The 24,730-nt window shown below is 43.9% G+C and overlaps 1 protein-coding gene across 3 annotated transcripts in view; it reads left to right on the top strand.

Moving 5' to 3' along the window:
• ANGEL1 (angel homolog 1) overlaps positions 1-23,285 on the top strand; it is a 38,365-nt gene extending 15,080 nt beyond the window's left edge. For all 3 annotated transcript variants that reach the window (XM_049612440.1, XM_049612441.1, XM_049612442.1), the window contains 9 exons: positions 416-991; positions 1,914-2,140; positions 2,603-2,672; positions 3,299-3,732; positions 6,264-6,390; positions 6,912-7,022; positions 19,633-19,702; positions 20,259-20,422; positions 21,163-23,285. In XM_049612440.1, the coding sequence (XP_049468397.1) occupies positions 416-991; positions 1,914-2,140; positions 2,603-2,672; positions 3,299-3,732; positions 6,264-6,390; positions 6,912-7,022; positions 19,633-19,702; positions 20,259-20,422; positions 21,163-21,323 (1,940 nt within the window). In that variant the 3' untranslated portion in view covers positions 21,324-23,285. The remainder of the gene's footprint in view (positions 1-415; positions 992-1,913; positions 2,141-2,602; positions 2,673-3,298; positions 3,733-6,263; positions 6,391-6,911; positions 7,023-19,632; positions 19,703-20,258; positions 20,423-21,162) is intronic.
• The last annotated feature ends 1,445 nt before the right edge of the window (positions 23,286-24,730 follow it).

The following is a 24,730-nucleotide window of genomic DNA, read 5'->3' on the forward strand; positions in this document are numbered from 1 at the left end:
TCACGGTCAAGTGCTGGTTCCAATGTAATATGGCCCTTAGAACCAGAGAGTTCTGGTTCTGATGTTTAATAGGAGTCTTAACCTCCAGATAAAAGGGATGTGGTTACATGTGACCGTCTTTGTCCTAGATTATGTGGGATAGCTGTTCTTTCATTCATATAGTGAATACTTTTAGATCCCTACCATATACATTAGTTAATATGTATGAAGCACTTAGAATACCACCCAGCACGTAGTAAGCACTTCATGCTAATGATGAGGTGTTCCAGGTATTAAAATGGGCAGGCTCAGTGGTGGTACAACTATGAGCAAGGTGGATATGATTCTTGCTTGTATGGGACTTACATTCTAGTTGGGAGAAGAGTATGGGTTGGGTGATGTTGTCATCTTATAACATGGTATTTTGCCTTCTTAGATGCTTTCTTCACATGTCGAAAAAATGCCCTCCTGGCGAAGAGCTCGTCCACCCAGGTAGAGGGCAGCTTTGCCATGGCCCCTCGGGGGCCCGACCAGGAGGAGTGTGAGGGCCTGCTACAGCAGTGGCGAGAAGAAGGGTCGAGCCAGGTGCTCTCAACTTTGAGTGAGGGTCCCCTTGTAGATAAGGGACTAGCCCAGAGCAGCCTGGCGCTTCTGATGGATAATCCTGAAGAACAGGATGCTGTGTCAGAGGACAAGTGGTCCAGCAGGCAGCTGAGTGACCTACGGGCAGCAGAGAACCTGGAGGAGCCTTTCCCTGAGGTGCTAGGAGAGGAGCCACTGCCAGAGGTCGAGGGCCCAGTGTGGACGGCTGTCCCCATGCAGACCGGCCCCCAGTATGCAGACTGTGCTGCCCTCCCAATGGGTGCCCTGGCTGCAGAGCAGTGGGAAGAGGACCCTGCAGTGGTGGCCTGGAGCATAGCACCTGAGCCTATGCCCCAGGAAGAGGCTCTCATCTGGCCTTTTGAGGGCCTGGGGCAGTTGCAGCCTCCCCCGATGGAAATCCCATATCATGGTGAGTCTGACAACTGGCTGAGTGAGCCAGGGTAGCAGCTTGTCTCCACTCTGGGCAGAGCCATTGCTAAAGAGAAGACTCTCTGGTGGGGAGCTCTGTCTCTGCATTCTGATCTTACAGTGTCAAATCTAGAGGGGCCTTAGAGATTGTCTCATTCAGCCCCATGGTCTTTCAGATGAAATAACCATGATGCAGACAGGTAGCAGGACATGCCTGAAGTCACATGGCTAGATGCAGAAGCGAAAGCACTGCATCTGATTCTGATTCTCCATGATGCTGCATCTAGTTCTGATTCTCCATGATGCTGTTTCTAGGAGTAGTGGTGGAGAGATCTCAGGGCCTGTACTCTGCCTCAACCAGAATTTTATCTTCTAGTTTTACCTACATATTTGGCTTCTACTAAAATTTGAAGAATGAGTTCTGTGGCTCAAGTGGGTTGAGCCCACTTGCATCTCCATGCTCTAGGGGAGATGGGGAACATGTGGTTTACAGCTCCACAGGCTTTTTCAAGTATAAAGGTTAGAAAACACCCAAGGCTAAGATTACTCTCGAAATGTCTTTAACCTCAGGTGACTATTAAACACATTGATCCGAGGGATCCTCCACAGAGACCCATGGATTTATCAAAAGTGAGAAATTGTCAGCCTTCATTTATTGAACATGTACTAGGTGCCAGGTACTATGCTAGGTACTGGGGATCCACGCTGAACAGGCCAAGATTGTCTCTGGCTTTATGGAGCTTGCTGTCTAGTCTGGAAATGTCCATAGAGTACTGCTCAAATAGCCAGAGAGAGGGATGGGTGACAGGAAAGATGACAAAAAGGAACTTCAGGCATAGTATCTCTGAGTCAGGAGTGGAGATGGTGGGGCCTGTGGATAACATGTACTTCTTGTGGACTTCTTCTCCCCAACCCCTTTGCAGAAATCTTGTGGCGAGAATGGGAGGATTTCTCTACTCAGCCAGATGCTCAGGGCCTGGAGGCGGGGGATGGCCCTCAGTTCCAGTTCACTCTAATGTCCTATAACATCCTGGCCCAGGACCTGATGCAGCAGAGCTCAGAGCTCTACCTGCATTGCCACCCAGACATCCTCAATTGGAACTATCGCTTTGCGAATCTCATGCAGGAATTCCAGCACTGGGACCCTGATGTGAGTGCCGAAGGGGGGAAGGTGCCATCTTGTATTTGCTCTGGACCTGGGCTATTTCCCAAATGCTCTTAAAAAATGAGTTTACAGTTTATATGTGTATAGGGTCAGAGTTCTGCCTAGGGCTGGAGCCTTCTTGCCTGGAATAAATGAGTTTTTGGCAGGTGTTGAGAAGACTCCGTGGGTACACACTTTCCAACACCTTTATGCAGGGAGGGAGACTTGAGGGATTCAAGGAACAGGAAAACCCAGCACATGCTTCGGGTCTACTCAGCTTAAGTCTAGGCTTTTCCTTGATGGGGGTGGCTGTATGGGAAGAGTTGGCCCTGCGGGAAGCTTCAGTGTGACCCTGCCTGAGACCAGCAGCAGCTTTCCACCTGCCCTCAGTCCCTGCTCCTGGGGTGGGAGTCACTCTCCAGCACTCTTGGTACTCTGGAGTGATTGGTTTCCTTGTCACTTTTCCAGATCCTGTGTCTCCAGGAAGTCCAGGAGGATCATTACTGGGAGCAGCTGGAGCCTTCTCTGCGAATGATGGGTAATGCGGTTCCCTGGCATGTTCACCAGTCTTGCTTCCTATGGCCCTGTCTGTTCTCTCCTGAAGGCACCATCTTTTTCTTTTGCTTCAGTAAATCCTCATTCTCACCCGTGCACTAGCTCCTCCTTTGTATGGGTGAGAAAGAAAGACTTCTGTAGTTTTAAAGCAATTCTGGCATTAATTGCCTTGAATTAATTAATTGACATGAATTGCCTTTAATCCTTGAAGTAACCAACCCTGTGAGGTTGAGTATTGTTATCCCTGTTTTACAGTGAGGAAACTGAGGTTCTGTAAATTTGTGTGACTTGCTCAAGGTCACCATGCTACAAAGCTAGTAGGTTGTGCAGCTAGGACTCCAATTTGTTTGACTCTAGAATCCATGCTTTTCCTGTCGAGTTCTGTCTCTTCATACCCTTCTGTCCTACTTCCCCTTTAGCCACTCAGTCATCTGCTTACCACTGTAAGGGAACCTCTGCAGAACCAAGGAGTTGGCAAGGACAGGAACTCCCCTTATGGAGCAGCGGGAGCAGTGCCTTAGGCATACACGCCTCGGCTACTGCCACTGCTTGGAGGGATTCAGGCTTCAAGGACTCTGACCCATCTCCTTGGCCGGGTGTTCCTTGCAGGTTTTACCTGTTTCTACAAGAGGAGGACCGGATGTAAGACAGATGGCTGTGCTGTCTGCTACAAGCCCACGAGATTCCGTCTGCTCTGTGCCAGCCCTGTGGAGTACTTTCGGCCTGGCTTGGAGCTCCTCAATCGGGACAACGTGGGCTTAGTGTTGCTGTTGCAGCCACTAGTCCCAGAAGGCCTGGGGCAAGTCTCAGTGGCCCCTCTCTGTGTGGCAAATACCCATGTCTTATACAACCCACGCCGGGGTGATGTCAAGCTGGCCCAGATGGCCATTCTCTTGGCAGAAGTGGACAAAGTGGCCAGGTTGTCAGATGGCAGTCATTGCCCCATCATCTTGTGTGGTGACCTGAATTCTGTTCCTGATTCACCTCTCTACAACTTCATCAGGGATGGGGAGCTCCAGTACCATGGGATGCCAGCCTGGAAGGTGAAATGGGGGAAACCACTTCGGGGGTGGGAATATGGCCAAGGGAGAGATTCAGCTGTTGGCAGCTAGTGCTGCTTCTGTGGCAGGGACCTCAGTTACACCTGTTCTGGCTCCCTCCTGCCTTTTCTTGTTCTGTTGAATAGTTTTTGTTCTGAAACCTGGAAGTTAGAAATTCCTGGGTGCCTTTGGCGTCTTGAAATCCTTTCAATTTTTATCATTGATTGGTAGTTTAGATGTAATACACAAGTACATCCTTGCAAGAATTCAAACATAAAATAAGACCAAACCCACGTTTATTACATACATTCCTTACCTTTTCCCTTAGAGTGAAGTAGTAACTGTTTGAAGTTTGGTGGTTGTCTTCCAGAACGTTCTGTATATATTTACGGTGATATCTATGTTCCTGTGATATTGTAATTATAATTTACACTTATTAGGTACTAACTGGATTCCAGGTGCTATTTTAAGCACTTTACATGTATTAACTCACTCAACTTTCACAATTTCTGTCATCGCTTAACATTTTTTAAGTGAGGAAACTAAGGCGTAGAGAAGTTAGGCAGTTGCTGGCTCTAGATTATGCAGGTAGGTAGTGGTGGAGCCAGGATCTGTAACCAGGATCTGCAAGCCCTAGAGCTCTTGCCCCACCAGTGCTATGCTGTGATTGCTTCTAACTGCTGATATTTGACCTATTGTGTATATGTGTGTACTCTATGTTTCGTTTTGTAGTTTGGTTTTTTTCACGCAGCAACGTATATATGGATCTATCTCGTTCCTTTTAAATGCTGAATGTTGGTAGCATAGATATCTTACAGTTTTATCATGTGTATTTAGCCTTGCTGCTAGACCTTCAGCTTGTACTGATTTCTTTATATGTCCCTTAATCTCCCTGATCCTCTGTCTTGTCCTTGCTGTCCATCTTCTTGCTTTAACTTTTGGCAGGGCACAAAAATGGCTGAATTGTTATTAAGCACTTTGGACTTTTATTTTAATGAGGTTACTCAAGTGCTAGCAATATCCTGGTTCTCATGTATGCAGAGAAAGGCCTTATCCTGCTGGAAAGCTGCCATGGTCAAGGAGCTCAAGAGAATGGGAAAAATAATTTAAGTGCCTACCATGTGACTGGCACCATTAGGCATAGTGATTAAGAGCACTCGTTTTGAAGCCAGACAGTCCTGAGTTCCAGACCCTGCTCTGCTACCCTATGCAAGTTACTTAACTTCCTTAAGCCCCATGCACCTCATCCATATGCTAGGGAAACAATGGGAGCTACTTCAGAGGGGTTTTTTGTTGTTGTTTGATGGATCAAATACAATAATGCACAATAAAGTATTTTCCAGTTCCTGCTTCAAAGGAAGCAGTTAACAATCAGTTATTATTATCAAGATCATTAATTGTATGTGGTATTACTATCCCATTTTATAGTAGAGGATATTGAACCCAAGGGAGTTAACTGACTTGCCCAAAGTCACACAGCTAGAAAGTGGCCATTAGATTCCAGCTCTGTTTTACTTGAGGTGGCATATTGAAAATTTATGTCCTTCAAGGCCAGAGAGATTGTTTCTATCACTGCTCTTGCCTCCCCACTTAGCTAGTGTCTTGCACATATTTGGCATTCAAATATTTGTTGTTGTCAAATGAAATAAAGGGAATTTTGCTACACACGTTGGAGATATGCAGATGACTGATGTTGCCGAATATGTTTCCCTACTGCGTTCTGTCCGTTCCCAGGCTGCTCATTGGCTTTGACCGAGGATGGTGACATAGATACGGTAAAGTGCTTTGGTGCATTTCCCATTTGGTTTGACCCTGTGGTTTCCTCATGATAGGCTTAAGATGCTAGACCTTGATCCAGAAGATCCAAAGATCAGGATAAACCTTTTCCCACTGCAGATTAAAGCCCCTGAAAGTTGATATTCTCCGTGGAGACTCAGGTAGATTTTTCCGAGGTGAAATTTAGGAGACTATATGTTCATACACGTTCTATTCTCTTTCACCCTCATACCTCATTCTCTTACCCCTTATTTCTGCCTCATGGACAATTCAGTGTTTCTAGTTAAAAAAACAAAAAGGGTTTTACTCTCTCTCCCTCAAAACAAACAAACAAATAAATAAAACGGGGCACCTGGGTGACTCAGTCAGTTAAGCATCCGACTCTTGATTTCAGCTCAGGTCATCATCTCACAGTTTGTGGGATCAAGCCCCGTACTGGGCTCTGTGCCAGTAGCACAGAGCCTGCTTCGGATTCTCTCTCTCTCTCTCTCTCTCTCTCTCTCTCTCTCTTTCTCTGCCCCTCCCCTGCCTGCGCACAGGCGTGCTCTCTAAATAAATACATAAATAAATAAATAAATAAATAAGGTTTTCATTAGCTCCTTATTTTTAACCTTACCCAGAGACTTACATGTTTTGCTTATATTATGTATATAGTGCGTGATTGTGTGTGTGCGTGTGTTTGTCTGCATGTCCCAAATCATGGGCTATTTTCTTTTTCCATCTTGGTGTCCTCATTCCCACCTGCTCTTTCCTTATAGGTATCTGGACAGGAAGACTTCTCCCATCAGCTTTACCAGAGGAAGCTACAAGCCCCACTATGGCCCAGCTCCCTGGGTATTACTGATTGCTGTCAGTATATCACTTTCTGTCACCCCAAGAGATCAGGTGAGCATGTACCACATTTTTAAAATTTATTTATTTTGAGAGAGACCGAGAGAGAGCAAGCAGGGGAGGGGCAGAGAGAGGGAGAGACAGAATCCCAAGCAGGTTCTGCACTGTCAGTGCAGAGCCCAACACAGGGCTCGAACCCACAAACCCTGAGATCATGACCTGAGCTGAGATCAAGAGTCGGAGGCTTAACCAACTGAGCCATCCAGGTACCCCCATAGACCCCATTCTTAATTGGCTGTGCCTCTGTGCCCATTTTGGAAGAAAGCTAGTATTTCAGTGACAAGAGAAAATGTTAATTCCTTCAATTCTGTTAGCAAATTCCTTTGTTTTTCTCACTGTCCTCATGATCTCCCAGTGAAATGGACAACTTTAAATCCTATCTGTTGGAGATTCAGCTTGTCTTCAGAGCCAGGCTTCCCCTGTGTCCCTACACTGGAAGCTTCTCGGTATTAAGGAGGTTTCAGCATGTGGCTTGTCTTCCTTTCTCTCACTGTATGGCTTTTCCTGGTTTACAGAGAGACTACAGTATAGCCGAGACTTCCTGCTGAGATTCCGTTTCTGTGATGTCGCCTGTCAGCGACCAGTGGGACTGGTTCTTATTGAAGGAGTGACAGATACTAAGCCAGGTAATGTAGGAACTAAGCTTGTTTTCTTGGTCTTCTTTCCTCTTCACCCCTGATATTTGTCAGTTATGTGGTTCCTTAGTCTTTTTGTAAGTATAATTGTTATAGGTAAGCTTGTGGTGATAAACATGCTTAGAAGGAAGGTCCATGGAGTTCTTTGGCCATATGCACGTATGGGTGTGCAGTGCAGTGAGAACATAGGCCAAGAATCAAGAGACCTGAGTTCCAGTCATCTTTGAGACCTTAAATGAGCCATGTAACCTTTTTAGGCTTAAGTTGCTAATAACTAGCATGTGTTCGGCATAGAGGAGGGAAGGTACACATGACAGGGCTTTCAGAATCATAAGGTGACAGTAGTCCTGCTTGTAATAAAAAGTTACTCCTACTGAGAACTTCCAGATCAAATATGGCAGAGTATACTTGACATTCTCCTCTTCTCGTCTCTGAAACCATTCCAAAGCAACAAGGAGAATGGAAAAAAGCAATACAACAAAGCAATACAACCTGTATCGTTGAGAAAGAAGTTTTGAAGGTATTTGAAACCATGGATCACAGCGCAGGTGGAATAGCTGCAGAAAGCACTGGAGATCGTGCAGGGGTGCTGGAGGGAGTGTGGAGGGACTTATCTGGGGACTGTATGCATCTCACAAGGAATCAGCACAGTGTATTTCTCCAAGGTGAGGAGTGTACCTTAAGCCACAAAACTAAAATCCCTTGTTTCATCAGCAAGAATAAGTTGCACAGGTTGTGACAGGAGATTTTCTGAACCCGTTTTGGTCTTAAGAGGCACCGGAGAAAAGCCTGATCAAGGAATCAAGCCCTATTTGCATTAAGCAGTTTGAGTGGCAGGGGGGAGATGAGATACTTACAGAGCTGCATATCGCTTTTGGAGGGAGAAATCAAGATTAAAAGGACTCATATATTCATATATGGCCCTGTGTCATCAGGAATATTCCTTTTCCTTGGAGTGCCTACACAGTTCTTCCCTTAGAGAAACTATACAGATAGCTGGTATAGAAAAACCTCGACTAATTCAAAGCTGGGCTGCCTAAAAGGAGCCAGCATGAGATCTGTGCTAGAATACTGCAAGAAAGAAAAGCAGAAGGAACCGGAAAAATAAAAGGCAGATAAAGAATGCTTACCTCAGAGATAAAAATTGTTGCCATGAAGCATGTGAAAAATTATGAACATTGTCCTGTGAATAAAAAAGTGAAACAATTGCCTTTATAAAATAAGAGTACAAAAACAATTGCCTTGATAGAATAAGTTCATGCAAATGGCAAGGCATCGGAAGATGAGACAGAAGCTGCAGAACTCAGGAAAGAAGTAGATTAAAAAATTTTAAAAAATCACATAAAATGAAGACAAAATTTGGTGTAGCATAAGAAGGAATAGGAAGAGATACTGCTGAAAACAAGAGACCGAGGCCATGAAAGAAAAAGCAAAATCAAAAGAAGTAAAAAGATAAAAGAGACTGGAGAGAAATGACAGTAGTGAAGGATAAGGAAATTCTCAGCATACACATAATTGAAGTTCACAAGAAAGTCTGTATAATGGCATACAAGAAATGTATAAAGGTATGATTCAAGGAAGATTTTCCCCAAATTAAAAGATTTGAATCTTCAAATTGAGAGGATGTACCAATTTTCAGTAAAAAATGAAATAGGAGAATCAACAATAAGACATCCTTGTGAAGTTATTGGAAGCCAGAGATAAAAGAATCCTTTGGGCAATTGAACCAAAAAGATTGGGCTACTCTTAAAGGTAAAAATAACCAGGTTGCCTTCAGACTTCTTAACATTATCATTCAACTCTGGAAGACAGGAGAACAAGGCTTCAAGGAAAGAAGGTGTGGCTCAAGAATTTCATACTCAACCAAAAGCGTTTCTTGACCAAACGGCTACAATAACCTAAGACAACCAAGCAATGACTGGAAAAACTATAGAACGACTGGTGATAAAGCAATGAATTTATTTTTTTCTTGTAGGAATTTAATTTGAATTGGCATTTTGCACAGAGTAATGAACATTTCAGTGGCTCAGTTTTTTTTTTTAATTGCAAAGCTAAATCAATTCTCTAACTGTAGCGTTAGCGAAAACAATACTGACGGCCCTCGTGCATTAAGCAGCGAGCACGTGCCACGTGCCAGTGTTTTAAAATTACAAAAACCTAAAGTTAAACAGTAGTAGGATACCACATTTCAGGTTACGAGTAGAAGATTAAAAACAAAATGGGGGTCCTGTGTGGCTCAGTCGGTTAAGCATCCGACTTCGGCTCAGGTCATGATCTTGCGGTTCGTGAGTTCAAGCTCTGCATCAGGTTGTGTGCTGACAGCTCGGAGCCTGGAGTCTGCTTCGGATTCTGTGTCTCCCTCTCCGTCTTCCCTCCCCCACTCATACTCTGTCTCTCTCTCAAAAATAAATAAGCGTTAAAAATAAAAATGAAACAGGTCTCCCCTGGCTCAGTTCATGGAGCATGTGACTCCTGATCTCGGAGCTGTGAGTTCGAGCCCCATATCAGGTGTAGAGATTACTTCAATAAATAAACAAACAAACAAAATGTAAAACAAAACAAAATAATACTATACTTAAAGCAAGTATTTTTTACTTCATGTTTTTGTTGGCCATTTGTATGTCTTCTTTGGAAAAATGTTTATCTGATGAATGTCTTTTAAAGACTCCAAATCTAAAAATCTACCACCTTTTTTAGACCGTGACTAGAAAGACTTAAGTGCAATAAGGAGATGATAATATGTGATCTTTTTTTTTAGAAGATGTATTAGATGTGCTAACAAATAATATTTCTAGTCTAATACTAGAGTCATGCAACCCACTAGTGCACATCAAAACTTGCTGACTTGACTGTGACACTGATTTCAAGGGGCAGCACGTGAGTTGCAAAAGAAGCTGCAATGCTAGGTAATTATGGTACCTTCCTGTAGGCTGATGTTGCATTGCCCTGGAGCATTCTACATTGCCCAAGTTGTGTAATAAAAACATGTGGTTCTCACTCTCCCCAACTCCCTTTTTGGGGGAATAATTCATAAAGGGGGAATCTAAAGTTCAAGTCCTCTGCTTGTAAACATTTTCAGTTATTAATGATTTCTTCTTTCCAGTATGGCCTTAAAGACACTGAAAAGGGGTTACTGTGTTTTTTTTTCTTGTGAGCACTTGCCCATTTCCATTGAGCTCTCGACCTTCAGGTCTTTTTATAAATAAGAACAAAGCATGTACCCAATAAAGTGCATTATAGGAAAAAATAATTGCTAACAGATTATTTTTGTAACCACTATTTACAAACTGACCAGATGGCCACAGACCAAAGGCTGTCTGATCAGTTTTCTAACCAGGGAAGTTCTGAATCCAGCTTCTTCACTCGCTTCTCCACATGCCTGGACACAATTTATCCTTTTCCCAAGTACTTGCAGAAGAACTTACTTGTTTGGCTGCTACTTTGCTGACTGGGTCAGGAAGCCACTGCAGCTCAGGTAGAGGCAGCTGTGGCCCATGTGGTCAAATGGCCTAGTGGGGCATGGAGAGGCCTCTAGTCTTGTGTGACTGCCAGAACGCTGCTGTTTGTACCCAGTGCTGCATGGACAGAGCCTGGTGTTGAGGGAAACCATTTTTAGTATCCTGCTGGTCACTGAGATTTTTCTGGTATGTTGTAATGGTAAAAGATGTGACTCAAAATGAAGATATTAGCGTTACGAATATTTATGCTCTGAATAACATTACATTAACAATCACAAAGTGAAACTGCAGACTTTAACAAGGAACAATAGTCAGAAAATAACTAATGGTAAAAGGTTTTAAATAATCTCAGCCTACAACAGGACAATTAGATAAAAGGTAAGAATATGGAAGTCTTGGGGCTCCTGGGTGGCTGACTCAGTTAAGCGTCCGACTTTGGCTCAGGTCATGATCTCATGGCTCGTGAGTTCAAGCCCCGCATCAGGCTCTGTGCTAACAACTCAGAGCCTGGAGCCCACTTCAGATTCTGTGTTTCCCTCTCTCTCTGCCCCTCGCCTGCTCATGCTCTGTCTCTCTCTCCTTCAAAAATAAACATTAAAAAAAATTTTTTAAGAATATGGAAGTCTTCAGTATATGTATTATGGTAAATCTGATTGGTACATATCAAACTCTGAATATTGAAAGTAGAGCAAAGACATCTTTTTAAGTATTCATGGAAAATTCTTAAGAATTAGACCACCATTGGGGCACCTGGGTGGCTCAGTCAGTTAAGCATCCAACTTTGGCTCAGATCATGATCTCACGGCCCGTGAGTTCGAGCCCCATGTTGGGCTCTGTGCTGACAGCTCAGAGCCTGGAGCCTGCTTTAGATTCTGTGTCTCCCCTTCTCTCTGCCCCTCCCCCACTCATGCTCTGTCTGTCTGTCTTTCAAAAATGAATAAACATTTAAAAAAAAAGACCATCATAAAAACCTCAGTAAATCTCAAACAGTAGAAGTTGTACAGCCTTTCTCTGATCACACATTCAATAAAAATAGAAATTAAAAACAAACCATTATCATCTGGAGATTTGGAAATTTTCAAGCAACTTTTGAATCAAAGGTGAAATTTAAGAAAAATTGCAGAATATCTAGAAAATAATAATAACAAAAGTGCCATATTGGTGGAGTATGGCTAAAACAGTGTTCAATGGAAAGTTCGTAGAATTCTGTAGAATATTTAGAATCACAGAATTATATTAATAGAGAAGAAAAAAGTATGTAAATTACATTCAACTCAAGAAGTGAGAAAAAAGAACAAATAAAGAGAGCAGAAGATAAATGGGAGCAATTTAGGTAACAAAAATAGTGGAATAAAATCTAGAGTTGTTTGGGCAAAAATCAGCTGTCAGTTAGGTGAGTCCATTAGCTAACCTATTTTCAAAGGGCAGGGAAAGGAGCAAGTGAAGGTATCCAGATGCAGAAAAATTAATAGGATTACAAGGGGGTTCTTGGCCCAGCTAAGTGCAAAAGAAATTAAAACTTACAGGGCATATATTAATTTGAGAAAATGTAATTTAGTAAAACTGATTACAGAGAAGAAAGAGACTCTAAATAGGGAAGAAATACATAAAATTCTCAGAGATGCAGTCCCATGAAAACACTAGGCTCAGATTGATAGAATATTATCAAATCTTTAAAGAATTTGTAAAATCATTATTATTTAAATTACTACAGTGCACAGAGGAAGAAAGGGGCCAATTATTTTTATGCAACAAGTATTTGACACCGATACCTGACCATTACACACAACCATAGACGCTAATATTCTCCACTTATGAAAATTGATGCAAAAAATTTTAAATAGATCACGAGACAATCTAGCAGCACAGTGAAAGAGCAGTATACTGTGACCAGATGGAGTTTATCAGAAATACAAAGATTATTTGATATTGAGAAATCTATTAATATAACATACTAATATATATGAAATCTATTAAAACATATGAAATGTGTGTCATCCTATAGATGTCAAAGAGACTTAAAATTCAACATCTATTCTAGATTATTTTTTAATTATTTTAAAAATATTTTTTATGTTTATTTTCGAGAGAGAGAGAGCAGGGGAGGGGCAGAGAGAGAGGGGGACAAAGGATCTAAAGTGGGCTCTGTGCTGACAGCAGCCCAACACGGGACTCGAACTCATGAACTGCAAGGTCATGACCTGAGCCTAAGTTGGACTCAACCGACTGAGCCACCCAGGCACCCCTATTCTAGATTCGTTTTAAAAGACCACCCCCCCCCCGCCCTAAAATTAAGGAAAAACTAGATACAGGCGTACTTTGTTTTATGGTGCTTCCCTTTAAAGAGCTTCACTATTGCTCTTTTGCAGACATTGTGTTCTGTTTACAATTTGAAGGTTTGTGACAAACTTGCAATGAGCAAGTCTGTCAGCACCATTTTTCCAACACCCATTTGCTCACTTTGTGTCTGTGTCACATTTTGATAGTTTCTGCAATATTTCAAGTTTTTTCATTATTACTATATTTGTTACGGTAATCTGTGATCAATGATCTTTGATGTTATTATTGGAGTTGTTTTGGAGGGTCAAGAACCACTCCCATATAAGATGCCAAACTTAATTGATAAATATTTTGTGTGTTCTGACTGCTCTACCGACCAGCCATTTCCCTGTCCTTCTCCCTCTCCTTAGGCCTCCCTGTTCCCTGAGACACAACAATAGTGAAGTTAGGCCAATTAGTAACCCTACAATGGCCTTTAAATGCTCAAGTGAAAGGAAGAATCATATGTCTCTTACTAAATCAAAAGCTAGAAATGATTAAACTTAGTGAGGAAGGCATGTTAAAAGCTGAGACAGGCAAAAGCTAGGCATCTTGCCTCAAATAGTTAGCCAAGTTGTGAATGCTAAGGAAAAGTCCTTGAAGGACATGAAAAGTGCTACTCCAGGGAACCTGTGAATGATAAGAAAGCACAACAGCCTTCCTACTGATATGGATGGAAAAAAAGTATTAATGGTCTGGATAGAACATCAACGTGGCCACATTTCCTTAAGCCAAAGCCTAGTCCAGAGGAAGGCCCTAACTTTCTCCAATTCTGTTGAGTGGTGAGGAAAATAACAAAAGCAGAGTTTGAAGCTAGCAGGGGTTGGTTCTTGAGGTTTAAGGAAAGAAGCTGTCTCCATCACATGAAAGTGCAAGATGAAGCCTGCAGTTCTCGAGAAGATCCAGCTAAGATAGTTAATGAGGGTGGCTACACTTAACAGATTTTCAGTGTAGACAAAACAGCCTTCTATTGGAAGAAGATGCCATCTGGAACTTTCATAGCTAGAGAGGAGAAATCACTGCCTGGCTTCAAAGCTTCGAAGAACAGACTGACTGCCTTGTTAGGGGCTAACACAGCTGGTGACTTTAAGTTAAAGCCAGTGCTCATTTACCAGTCCAAAAATCCTAGAACCCTTAAGAATTATGCTAAATCAACTCTGCCTGTGCTCTGTAAGTGGCACAACAAAGCCTGGATGACAGCACATCTGTTTACAATGTGATACACTAAATATTTTAAGCCCACTGTTGAGAGCTACTGCTCAGAAAAAATGATTCTTTCCAAAATATTACTGCTCACTGACAATGCACGTGGTCACCCAAGACTCTGATGGAACTGCACAGCAAGATTAATGTTGTTTTCGTGCCTGCCAACACAGGATCCATTGTGAAGCTTATAGATCAAGGAATGATTTCAGCTTTCAAGTTTTATTATTGAAGAAATATACTTTGTAAAACTGTAGCTGCCATAGGTAGTGATTCCTCTGATGGATCTGGGCCAAGTAAACTGAAACCTTTTAGAAAGGATTCCTTTTCACTAAGAACATTTGTGATTCATTAGAAGAGGTCAGAATACTAACATTAATTAACAGAGCTTGGAAGTTGATTCCAGCCCTCAGGGATGACTTTGAGGGGTTTGAGACTTCAGTGGAGGAAGTCACTACAGATGGGGTGGAAACAGCAGGAAAACTAGAATTAGAAAGAAGTGGACCCTGAAGGGGCGCCTGGGTGGCTCAGTCGGTTAAGTGTTTGACTTCAGCTCAGGTCATGATCTCACGGTTTGTGAGTTCAAACCCCGCATCGGGCTCTGTGCTAACAGCTCAGAGCGTGGAGCCTGCTTTGGATTCTGTGTCTCCTTTCTCTGTGTCCCTCCCCATCTTGTGCTCGTGCTCTCTCTTGCTCTCTCTTGCTCTCTCTCTCTCTCAAAAGTAAGTAAATAAACATTAAGAAAAATTAAAAAAAGAAGTGGAGCTTGAAGATAGGACTGAATTGCTGCAATCTCATGATCAAACTTTAACTTATGAGGAGTTGCTTCTTATGGATGAGCAAAGAAAGTGGTTTCTTGAGATGGAATCTACTCCTGGTGAAGATGCTGTGAAGACTGTTGACATCACAAGATTTAGAATATTCCTTGAACTTAGTTGATAAAGCAGCAGGAGGGTGTGAGAGTGTTGACTCCAGTGTTGAAAGAAGTTCTGTGGGAACAAGGTCTATCAAACAGCATCGCATGCTACAGAGAAATCGTTTGTAGCCACCACCCTGATCAGTCATCAGCCATTGACATTGAGGCAAGACCCTCCACCAGCAAGAAGATTATGACTTGCTGAAAGCTCATGTGATGGTTAGCAGTTTTTAGCAATAGAATATTTTTTAATTAAGGTATCTACATTGGTTTTTTTAGACATAATGCTGTTGCACATTTAAAATATAGTACAGTATAAACATAACTTTTATTTGCACTCTGTTGTGGTGGTCTGGAACCGAACCCGCCATATCTTTGAGGTATGCCTATAATATCTTTGAGGTATGCCTGTAATCTCTTACACCATTAAAATAATCTTGGTCAGTCGGAGTGTGTGGCGGCAGCCTGCACGGCAGAGGCCAGGAGCAGGAGGAGGGAATGGAGCCACTGCAGGCCTGAAAATTAAAAACGATACCAAAACCAAACCACAGCATTTAGCTCAGCTCCAAAAATCAGCGTCTTGCTTAAAAGAAGACAACTGTAGTAGCATCCGTGTCAGTCAGGAGTAAGACAAGGATGGTCACTGTCATTATTCAACTGTGTTCAGAGATTCCAGCCAACAGAATTAGAAAATAGGGGTGTCTGGGTGGCTCAGTTGGTTAAGTGTCCGACTCCTGATTTCAGCTCAGGTCATGATCTCGCTGTTTGTCAGTGCACAGCCTGCTTGGGATTCTCTCTCTCCCTATCTCTCTGCCCCTCCCTTGTTTGTGCGTGCACGCACTCTCTCAAAAATAAACTTAGAGTAAGATTTATTTAATACCCTTTTTACAGCTTTGTTGTATTGAAATTCATATACCATAAAATCCACCCATTTAAGGTGTATAACTCAGTGGCTTTATTCAGAATTGTGTGACCATCATGACAGTCTAATTGTAGAACATTTTCATCACTCGTGAAAGGAACCCCTATATCTGTGAGCTGTCATTTTCCACTCTTCTTCCCCTTGTGAAAAATTCATTAAACATGGCCATATGGGTGTCTGGACACTCCATTCTATTCCATTCATCTATGTCTATCCTTATGCCAGCACCACACTGTCTGGATGATTTTGGCTTTGTATAAGTTTGAAATAGGGAAGTGTACGTCCTGTTACTTTGTCATCTTCCAGGTTATTTTGTCTATTCTGGGTCCTTTTCATTTGTATATGAATTTTAGGGTAGGTATGTCCATTTTTGCACAGAAGCTAGCTGGGATTGTGATAGATTTCTACAAATCTGTAGGTTAGTTTGGGAAGTATGGCATTTAAATAATGTCTGATGATCACTGAATATGAATGTCTTTCCATTTATTTAGCATTTCTTCCCATGTTTTGTAGTTTCCAGTGTGTAAGTCTTAACACTTTTGTGAAATTTAGTACTATCTATCATATTCATTTTGATATCGTAAATAAATAGAAATGTTTTCTTCATTTCATTTTTGGATTTTTACTGCTAATGTATAGAAATGCAATTTTTGTATATTGAGCTTGTATGTTGCAGTCTTGAGAACTCATTTATTCGAATAGTTTTTTAGTGGATTTCTGAATATTTCCTGTATATAAGATTAAGTCATCGTGCACACAGAAACAGCATTACTGCTTCCATTTTAATCTGGATGCCTTTTATTTCTTCTTTCCCATGATTGCCCTGGCTAGGCCTCGTTAATGTTGATTGGTTAAAGTGGACATCCTTGTCCTGTTCCTGACCGTAGAGGTAGAGCTTTCAATCTTTCACCATTAAGTGTGATGTGAGCCCTGGAGTTTTTGTGGGTTCCCTTTATCTAGTTGGAGATGTTCTCTTCTGTGCCTAGTTTTTAATGTGTCCGTTTTTTTGTTTTTTTTTTTTTTCATAAAGCGTGTTGAATTTTGCCAAATGTTTTTTTCTGTGTGTGCTCGGATGGTCATGTGGTTTTTGTCCTTCAGTATTCTATTAATATGATGTATTACATTAATTGATTTTCAGATGTTAAACCAACTTTACATTCCTAAGATAAATTGTAACTGGTCATAGTATGTACTCATTTTTATATTTTGCTGGATTTGGTTTGTTAATATAATGTTCTTTTGGTGCTCTGAAACTTAATTTCCAACGTTGGGAAGATGGGGGTTTCCCTCCCACACCAACAATTCAATTCTATTCTGACACCATCTGCCCAGAGATAGCATCAGATTCCACAGGTTAAATAAAGGTTCAGTCCTGGAAGACTGCCCCCTTCCCCAACTTCAGACACCGGTCACAAGCCCAGCCTGTGCTTCTGACAAACTGTAGGTTCCAACAACCCCCTCCATGGACTTTAGATGCCAGTCATAAGTCCAGGATGTTACCTGTACTTGCTGACCAACTGACTATTATAAATCAGAGGTTTCCATGACCCTCTCCTTCCTCGGATTTAATTAATTTGCTGTAATGGCTCACAGAACTCAGAGAAACATTTTACTCACTAGATTACCGGTTTATTATAAAAGGATAAAAGTCAGGAACAGCCAGCCAGATGAAGAGATGCATAGGGCAAGGTATTTGGGAAGCTTCCATGCCCTCTCTAGGCATGCCATTCTCTCCAAATCTCCACGGTATTCACCAGCCTGGAAGCTCTCTGACAAACTTTATTACGTAGGCAGGGTTGATTAGATCATTGGCCATTGGTGATTCAAGCTCCAGCCCCGCTCCCTTCAGGGAATTGGGACAGAGAGTTCCCAGAGGTTCAGGGAATTGGGACAGAGAGTACCAACCTTCTAATAACAGGTTGGTTTTTCTGGTAACCAGCTCCCATCTTCCAGTGCTTCCCAAAAGTCACCTCACAATATAACAAAAGACACCTTTATCACGCTCATCTCAGGATATTCTAAGGGTTTGGGGAGCCATGAGCCAGGAACTGTGGACGAGGCCGAGTAAATATTTCTTATAAATCACAGTATCACAGTCATTGAGGAATTTTGCATGTACATTCACAGGGGATATTCTGTAGTTTTCTTTGTGATGTCTTTGTCTAATTTTGATTAACTTAGTAACACCTTATAGCATGAGTTGGGAAGTATCCCATCTTGTTATTTGCAAGTGTTTGTGAAGGATATGTATTACTTTAAATGTTTGGCAGAATTCATTAGCGAAGCCATCTAGTCCTAGACTTTTCTTTGTGGGTAGTTTTAAAATTACTAATTCAATTTCTTTCCTTATAGGCTATTCAGATTTTCTATTTTTTCTTGAATCAGTTTACATAGTTTGTGTCTTTTTAGAAATTTGTCCATTTCATCTGAGTTTTCTCATTTGTTGGTTATAAGCAGTTGTTTACAGTATTCTCATGATTTAAAGATTTCTATAAGATTGGTAGTGGTGGCCCTTCTTTCATTCCTGGTTTTAGTAATGAGTCTTTTTTTTCTTGGTCATTCTAGCTAAGGGTTTTTCAGTTTTATTTATCCTTGTATCCTGTTGTCTTAATCAGTTTGGGCTATTATAACAAAATGCCACAGCCTGGATGGTTTATAAACAATAGAAATTTATTTCTTACAATTCTGAAGACTCGAAGTACAAGATCAGGGTGCCAGCATGGTCTAGTTCTGGTGAGGGCCCTCTTCTGGGTTGCTGAGTGCTGACTTCTTGTGTCCTTACATGGTGGAAAGCAGGTGAGGGAACTCTCTGGGATTCCTTTTATAGGAGCATTAGTTCCATGCATGAGGGCTCCACCCTCATGACCTAATTACCTCCAAAAGGCCCACCTCCAAATACCATCTCATTGGGGATTAGGACTGCAACATACTTTGGGGAGATACACTCAGTCTATAACATCTATTAATGTCAGTAGGCTCTGTAATAATATCCCCTCTTTCTTTAAAATTTTTTTTTTAACGTTTATTTATTTTTGAGACAGAGAGAGACAGAGCATGAACAGGGGAGGAGCAGAGAGAGAGGGAGACACAGAATCTGAAACAGGCTCCAGGCTCTGAGCTGTCAGCACAGAGCCCAACACGGGGCTCGAACTCACGGACTGTGAGATCATGACCTGAGCCGAAGTCGGACGCTTAACCGACCAAGCCACCCAGGCGCCCCTATCCCCTCTTTCTTAACTGATGTTGGATATGTATCTTTTTTCTTTATGTGTGTGTACATATTTATGTGTATTTAAGAGTTTATACATACATGTTATATGGTATGTGCACATATGTGTATGAGCACATACGTGTATATACACATAACAGATGGTGTGTGATAGAAAATCTCTGAAGGAATATACCAGGAATTTGGTAACATTGGTTGCTTCTCGAGAGGGAAATTGGCAGGAGTCCCAGAGTGGGAGGGAAACTTTTCACTGATATTTTTCTCTACATTTTGATTTTTATACCATGTTACTCTATTACCTATTCTAAAGAATAACTTTAAATAAATTATTTGAAGAGGGGCTCAGCCAAGGAAGAAATGTCTGTGTTTAAGGACTCTGTCTGCCTTCCTGGGTTCTTGACTTTGGTCCATTGTTACTTTCTCCCATCACCTTCTATTTCTCCTTTTCCCTTTTGGAGTCCGGTGAAGGATCTGAGAAAGGTTTCAGGGTGCAAGGTTCTGCCCTTCTTAACTGTATGTGAAGAATAAAACCTTTTTTCTCTGGTCTTCTACAGAGCGACCTGCCGGCTGGGCTGAGTCTGTCCTTGAGGAAGACACATTGGAGCCTGAGCCTGTCTTGCCCAGGTGATCTTCCTTCCAATTCCCCTCAGCTTGCTTATTAGCCCCTGAGTGTATGAGATTCTCATTGGCTCTCCTGAGGCTGATTGAGGGGGACACTTTTTGCTGAGCTCTCTCTTTTCCTAAGATGTGCTAAGCTTTGGAGGCGCTGGTGTGCAGAGGCCAGAGGTGACTCACTTAAGTTCTTGCAGACAAAGAGCCCATGCACTTTTCCTGAGGGAGTAAGGCTTCACAGAAAAATTTGCTGCTCTCCCCCCGCCCCCTGCCCCCCCCCCCCCCCCGCCCCCCGGACAGGGGCACATTAGGTATACATACTTTACCAGGTAATAAGAGGAGAGTTGGGGGGTGGGGTGAGGAAAGTCAGGGGGACTGAGTATAAATGTGTCTGTTTCTAGGCTAATTTTAGCTAAGACCATCTGCCTCTTATTAGCATGGGAAGTAATTTGCTGAGATGGAGTTATTTGGGATCGTCCCTTAAAAAACTTTATAAAACCCACAGAGAAAGTGACTTTGAGAAACGTTCAATGTTTGTTGACCGACATCTTCTCCTTCATCCCTGTAGGACTGTAGGTACCATCCAGCACTGTCTTCACCTGACCTCGGTATATACTCATTTCCTGCCCCAGCATGGCCGCCCAGAGGTCACCACAATGCCCTTGGGTCTTGGAACAACAGTGGATTACATCTTCTTCTCAGCTGAGTCCTGTGAGAATAGGAACAGAACTGGTAAGCCTGGTGGGTCCTGGGTTCATAGAAGCCACCCTCAAAAGTCCCTGGGAACAGCTGATAGTAGGTCAGGCGTTTGGTCACATGGCTTGGGCTACTGGGACCTGACTCGCAAAGTAGCAGATTTCATACCTAACCTGGCACTGGTCGTCCTCATCATAATTCCCTTAGGCCATTTGCCTGCCTTTTCTTTTTGCAGCATTAGAGAGAGGTGGGCAGACCAGCCCCACCTCTATTTAAGAGGTAAAAATAGAGCACCAGGAGGTAAGTGGATTTTGAACAAGGCAGCCATTTAGTGAGGGGCTTGGTTAAGTTAGAGATCCTATTTCTTGTTTCTTCCCCTGATAACCAGCAGTGTAGCAGTCTGTCAACCCCATGCCTATCTTATTTAAAGCAAGTCTTTTAAGTGTTGGAATTGGTTGCCTATGTTGAAAAATCAGATTTTATGTAGAAAATCTGGATTTCCAACTTTTCTTGGAAAATCTGAAGATTTGGTAAATGCTGAGCCTGGGCATACGTTCTCCATTTGCCGCAGTTTCCCTGAACCCACCTTATTTCATTCATTGATGTATCACAGAGTATCTGAGAAAGTGAGGCCTCAGCCACAGGCAGCAGGGGAAGTGAGGGAGGGTGGGGCATCAAGGGGATGCAGCCTCCCTGTGTAGCTCCCGCAGGCCCCAGCCATGCCCATGCAGTGACCTGTGGCTGCTTTCTCCACTGGTTTCTGCTTTGTGCCCCAGATCGCAGGCTGTGTCAAGATGGGACTCTCAAACTTCTGGGCCGTCTCTCCCTCCTCTCTGAAGAGATTCTCTGGGCTGCCAACGGCTTACCCAACCCCTTCTGCTCTTCAGACCACCTCTGCCTGCTGGCCAGCTTTGGGATGCAAGTCATCGCCCCATGACGGGGCTCCCAGGGGAAGAGAGCTTCTCTTCCGGAAGAGCTCACTGGATCAGAGACTGTGGAAATACCCCATGCTTTTGGAAACTTAGATCCAAGAAACTTCCGTCCCCTCCCCTCCCTTCCCCTCCCCTGTTACCTTTTTCCTATGGTTAGATTTTCTCCAGGCCTGTCCACGTTCTCTGCCTGTGGTCCCTGCCCACCCCAACCTCTTCCTAATCCTGTGCCACATACTCAGTGGCCCTGGGAGAGGCCGAAGGGGAGATCCCCCTTCCTTCCATGTATCCAGTGCTCCCCCTTGATTTTTAATTACCAGGGTTGCGGGAGCTATTGATCTCATTGGTTATTTGCTTTCAGGCCGTTTCTTGATGGTATCTTCGAACCCAGTCTTCTTCCTGCCTTCCTGACCTCTGGGCCCAGCCCTCTTGCCAGGCCCGTATAACATGTGAGATGTGCGTAGTGTGCATGTGTGTCCTCTCGGGGTGGGACTGCTCTGTACGGCGTGCCTGCCTCTGATCAGCCCACTTTCCACATGGGGGCTGTCAGCCTAGGGGCAGGTCGAGAGCATGACCTGGCTGCTATGTGTTGCCGGGCAGCAGCAGGAGCATGGGCCCTTCTCCCCTTTTATCTTGTGTGTCTCATTAGGCGTTCATCATGCCAACCAGGGCATCCTCATCATCTGGGCTCTGGGAAAGAATGGGCCACACAGCCTGGAGCAGCGGATTCAGGGATGTGCTGCCTGCCCCAGCTGCCTCTGAGCCTCCAACCCAGAGCTCCCACAGGCCTGGCATGCTTTCTCTAGGGCTTGTCCCTTTCCCCAGGCTGCTGTGAGAAAGGCAAAAGTTTGAACCCCTGTATGGAGTCAGTGGGCTGGAATAGTAGTTTGAGGTTTAAAAGGATGAGAAAGAACCTTCAAGAAACTCTTGTCTTGCTGGACTCTGCCCCCTGCGGAACTGGGGCAAGGGTGGGAGTCCTGGTAGGGGAAAGAGCAGGCAGGCTGTGCAGCTGCCTCAGCTGGGACCCAAGACCTCAGGGACTTGTTCTCTTCCTCTGCATACCTCAGAAGCAGTTTTCTGTTCCTTTCCTCCCACCTCTTTTTACCTCCTTCCCTCCCCCATTCCTTTCCATTTTGTTCTAGAAAAGCCAGGTATTTAGCTCAGGCCAAACCCTCTCTGCAGAAGGTGGCCTTGGGCAAAGCCTGTCCAAGAACTCAAGGTGGCAGTGTTTTAGGGTTTGTTCCTGCTGGCAAGACCTCAGCTGCTCATTGCCAGTGTTGCCCCTCTAGCACAGGGCTACCCTGGCCCATTCATGGCCTTGCCCTGACCCCCCTGTGTCACCTGCATGCCTTAATCTTTCATAGCTGGGGTACAGCCTAGGTGTTACCGGGCCAGCTGGTCCTCCCAGAGTAGCTGCTGGTCCTTGCAGACTGGCCTTGCTGTTGCCCTGCTTGGCCTTCGGAATGGGACTGAAGGGAGTACCTGAGCGGCTAGATGGCTAGAGTTAGGGACAGTTAGCCAGAGGTTCTCTCCCTTTTTTTTTTTTTTTTGAAAGCCAAAGACCCAGCTTGAATTCTGCTGCTGTGTTCATGGTTATAAGCTTTCTGTGCCTAGGTACTGGGGAATTTATCTGTGCGTGTATATTTTTGAACATTGTTTCCTGGGTACTGGGCATGTGCCTGTCTGAGCCCCAGGCCCACTTGTCCACACCCCACCCATCGTTCACTCTGTCTCTCCCCGGGTGCCTCCTGAGATGGTCTTAAGTCAGTGCCCTATTGGTTGTCAGGACTGTGGCCTATCACTGTTCTCTTCTGCCAGGAAATGCGGTTTAATCGGCTCAAGATGGCAGAGGGCAGGAGTTTTTAGATTATCTTTTCCTTGTTTTCTTACTTGTTTCTGTTTTGGAATTGAAGTGGGGGTTTTAAGTGGTCATTTAAGCTCTCTTTTCCAAATAAAGGTTTACCATTTCCCCCCTGCTGTTGGTCATTTGTTAGGATCCTGAAGGGCAGGGGAGGATGGGGGAGAAGGTCTGGAGAGTGAGGTGGCCAAGAGGAAGAGACATCCTGGGCTGGGCTCTCAGGTCCTGAATCTCAACCGGAGAAAGGTGTAATCGTCCTGTGATAACTGACACGTATTCCCGCTGCTTTGAGGCCTGGGACGAGCAGGGCTTGAAGAAACCTCGTGCCCTGCCTTTTGTTGGGGTCTAGCTCTCTTCTCCCTCCTCACCAAGCTAGAGAACAGCTCTTTCGGCTTCTTTCATTCCCATTCCATCTGCTACTACCATACCCCTGGTCCACATGCATTTCAGGAGGGTCTGTGCCGAACGTGGGGTGAGAAGTATTTTCCTGGTCAAAGCCACGGCCGCTTTGTGAGGCATGACGTGTGTGGCAGTTGCTACTTGCTGAGTGTCTGTTTCTGGTCATCTCTTTTGCACTGTGGAACCAGAGCTGGACTGTGGGCCATCTGTTGCTGGAAAGGTTTCCTTCCCGGGTCTCACTCTGCTGGTACTTTCGTTTTCCTCCAGCTCCCTTGTGCAGCAGGTCCTTGAAGCCCACATGGCCACGTGAAACCCTGAAACCAGGTGTGGCTTCCTGCCTTACCTCAATGGAATTCCAGACCCCACACCTCTGAATCAGCCTCTGAGCCTCTGAATTATTTAAAGTTACCTGGTGCTTCTGTTGAACCACCCGGGTTGGGATCCAGTTGAAAGAAAACAGCCAGGGATAAGGAACACTACTTGTCACGTTGGCCTGATCATTTGGTGACTGTGGGTAAGTCAAGCCCTTGTGTTTCAAAATCTTGGTGAAATGGGAATTAAAGTAATAATCCTCGGAAGCTTGTGAGGAATTGTCGGCTCTGGAATAGTGGTGTTGGGCTTTGGCAAGCAAGGGACTAAGACTTGCAGAGTGTCACTGGCTGAGCTGAGGGTGGGTAGTTCTCCCCGGTCTGGCTGCGTGGTTTGCCCAGAGGCGAGGAGTTCTTTCACCGCTCCAGGCTTTGAGGTGCATGCCCAGAGACCCTTTCCAGCCTGGAGGGTTTCCTGAGTCACGTAACATTTGCACAGACTTTCAGTAAGTTTAAGCAGTGCTTCCACACCCACTGTCCACAGACGATAGGACCACGTGGTGGCAGGTGCAGCTGTTCCTACGTTACCTTATTTACATCTGAGGAAACGGAATTCCCAAATTCCTTGACTCCCCAAACTCCTCAGAACCACAGCCTTTCCTGGGGTAGGAGAGACAGGTTATCTTGTAAGGCGGACACATGGGGGTGAAGGAGAAATGACTGACCAGCCTGCTGCTGCTGCTGCTGCCGGTTTTTGTCTTTAAACTTTTTCTCTCCAGTTCTTCTCCTGGTGTAGCAACTAATTGAAGGGTTACTTTTGATTGGTTATGTAATGTGTAGTGTGGCCTCC

The sequence above is a fragment of the Panthera uncia genome (assembly GCF_023721935.1).
Source record: "Panthera uncia isolate 11264 chromosome B3 unlocalized genomic scaffold, Puncia_PCG_1.0 HiC_scaffold_1, whole genome shotgun sequence".
Taxonomy (NCBI): domain Eukaryota; kingdom Metazoa; phylum Chordata; class Mammalia; order Carnivora; family Felidae; genus Panthera; species Panthera uncia.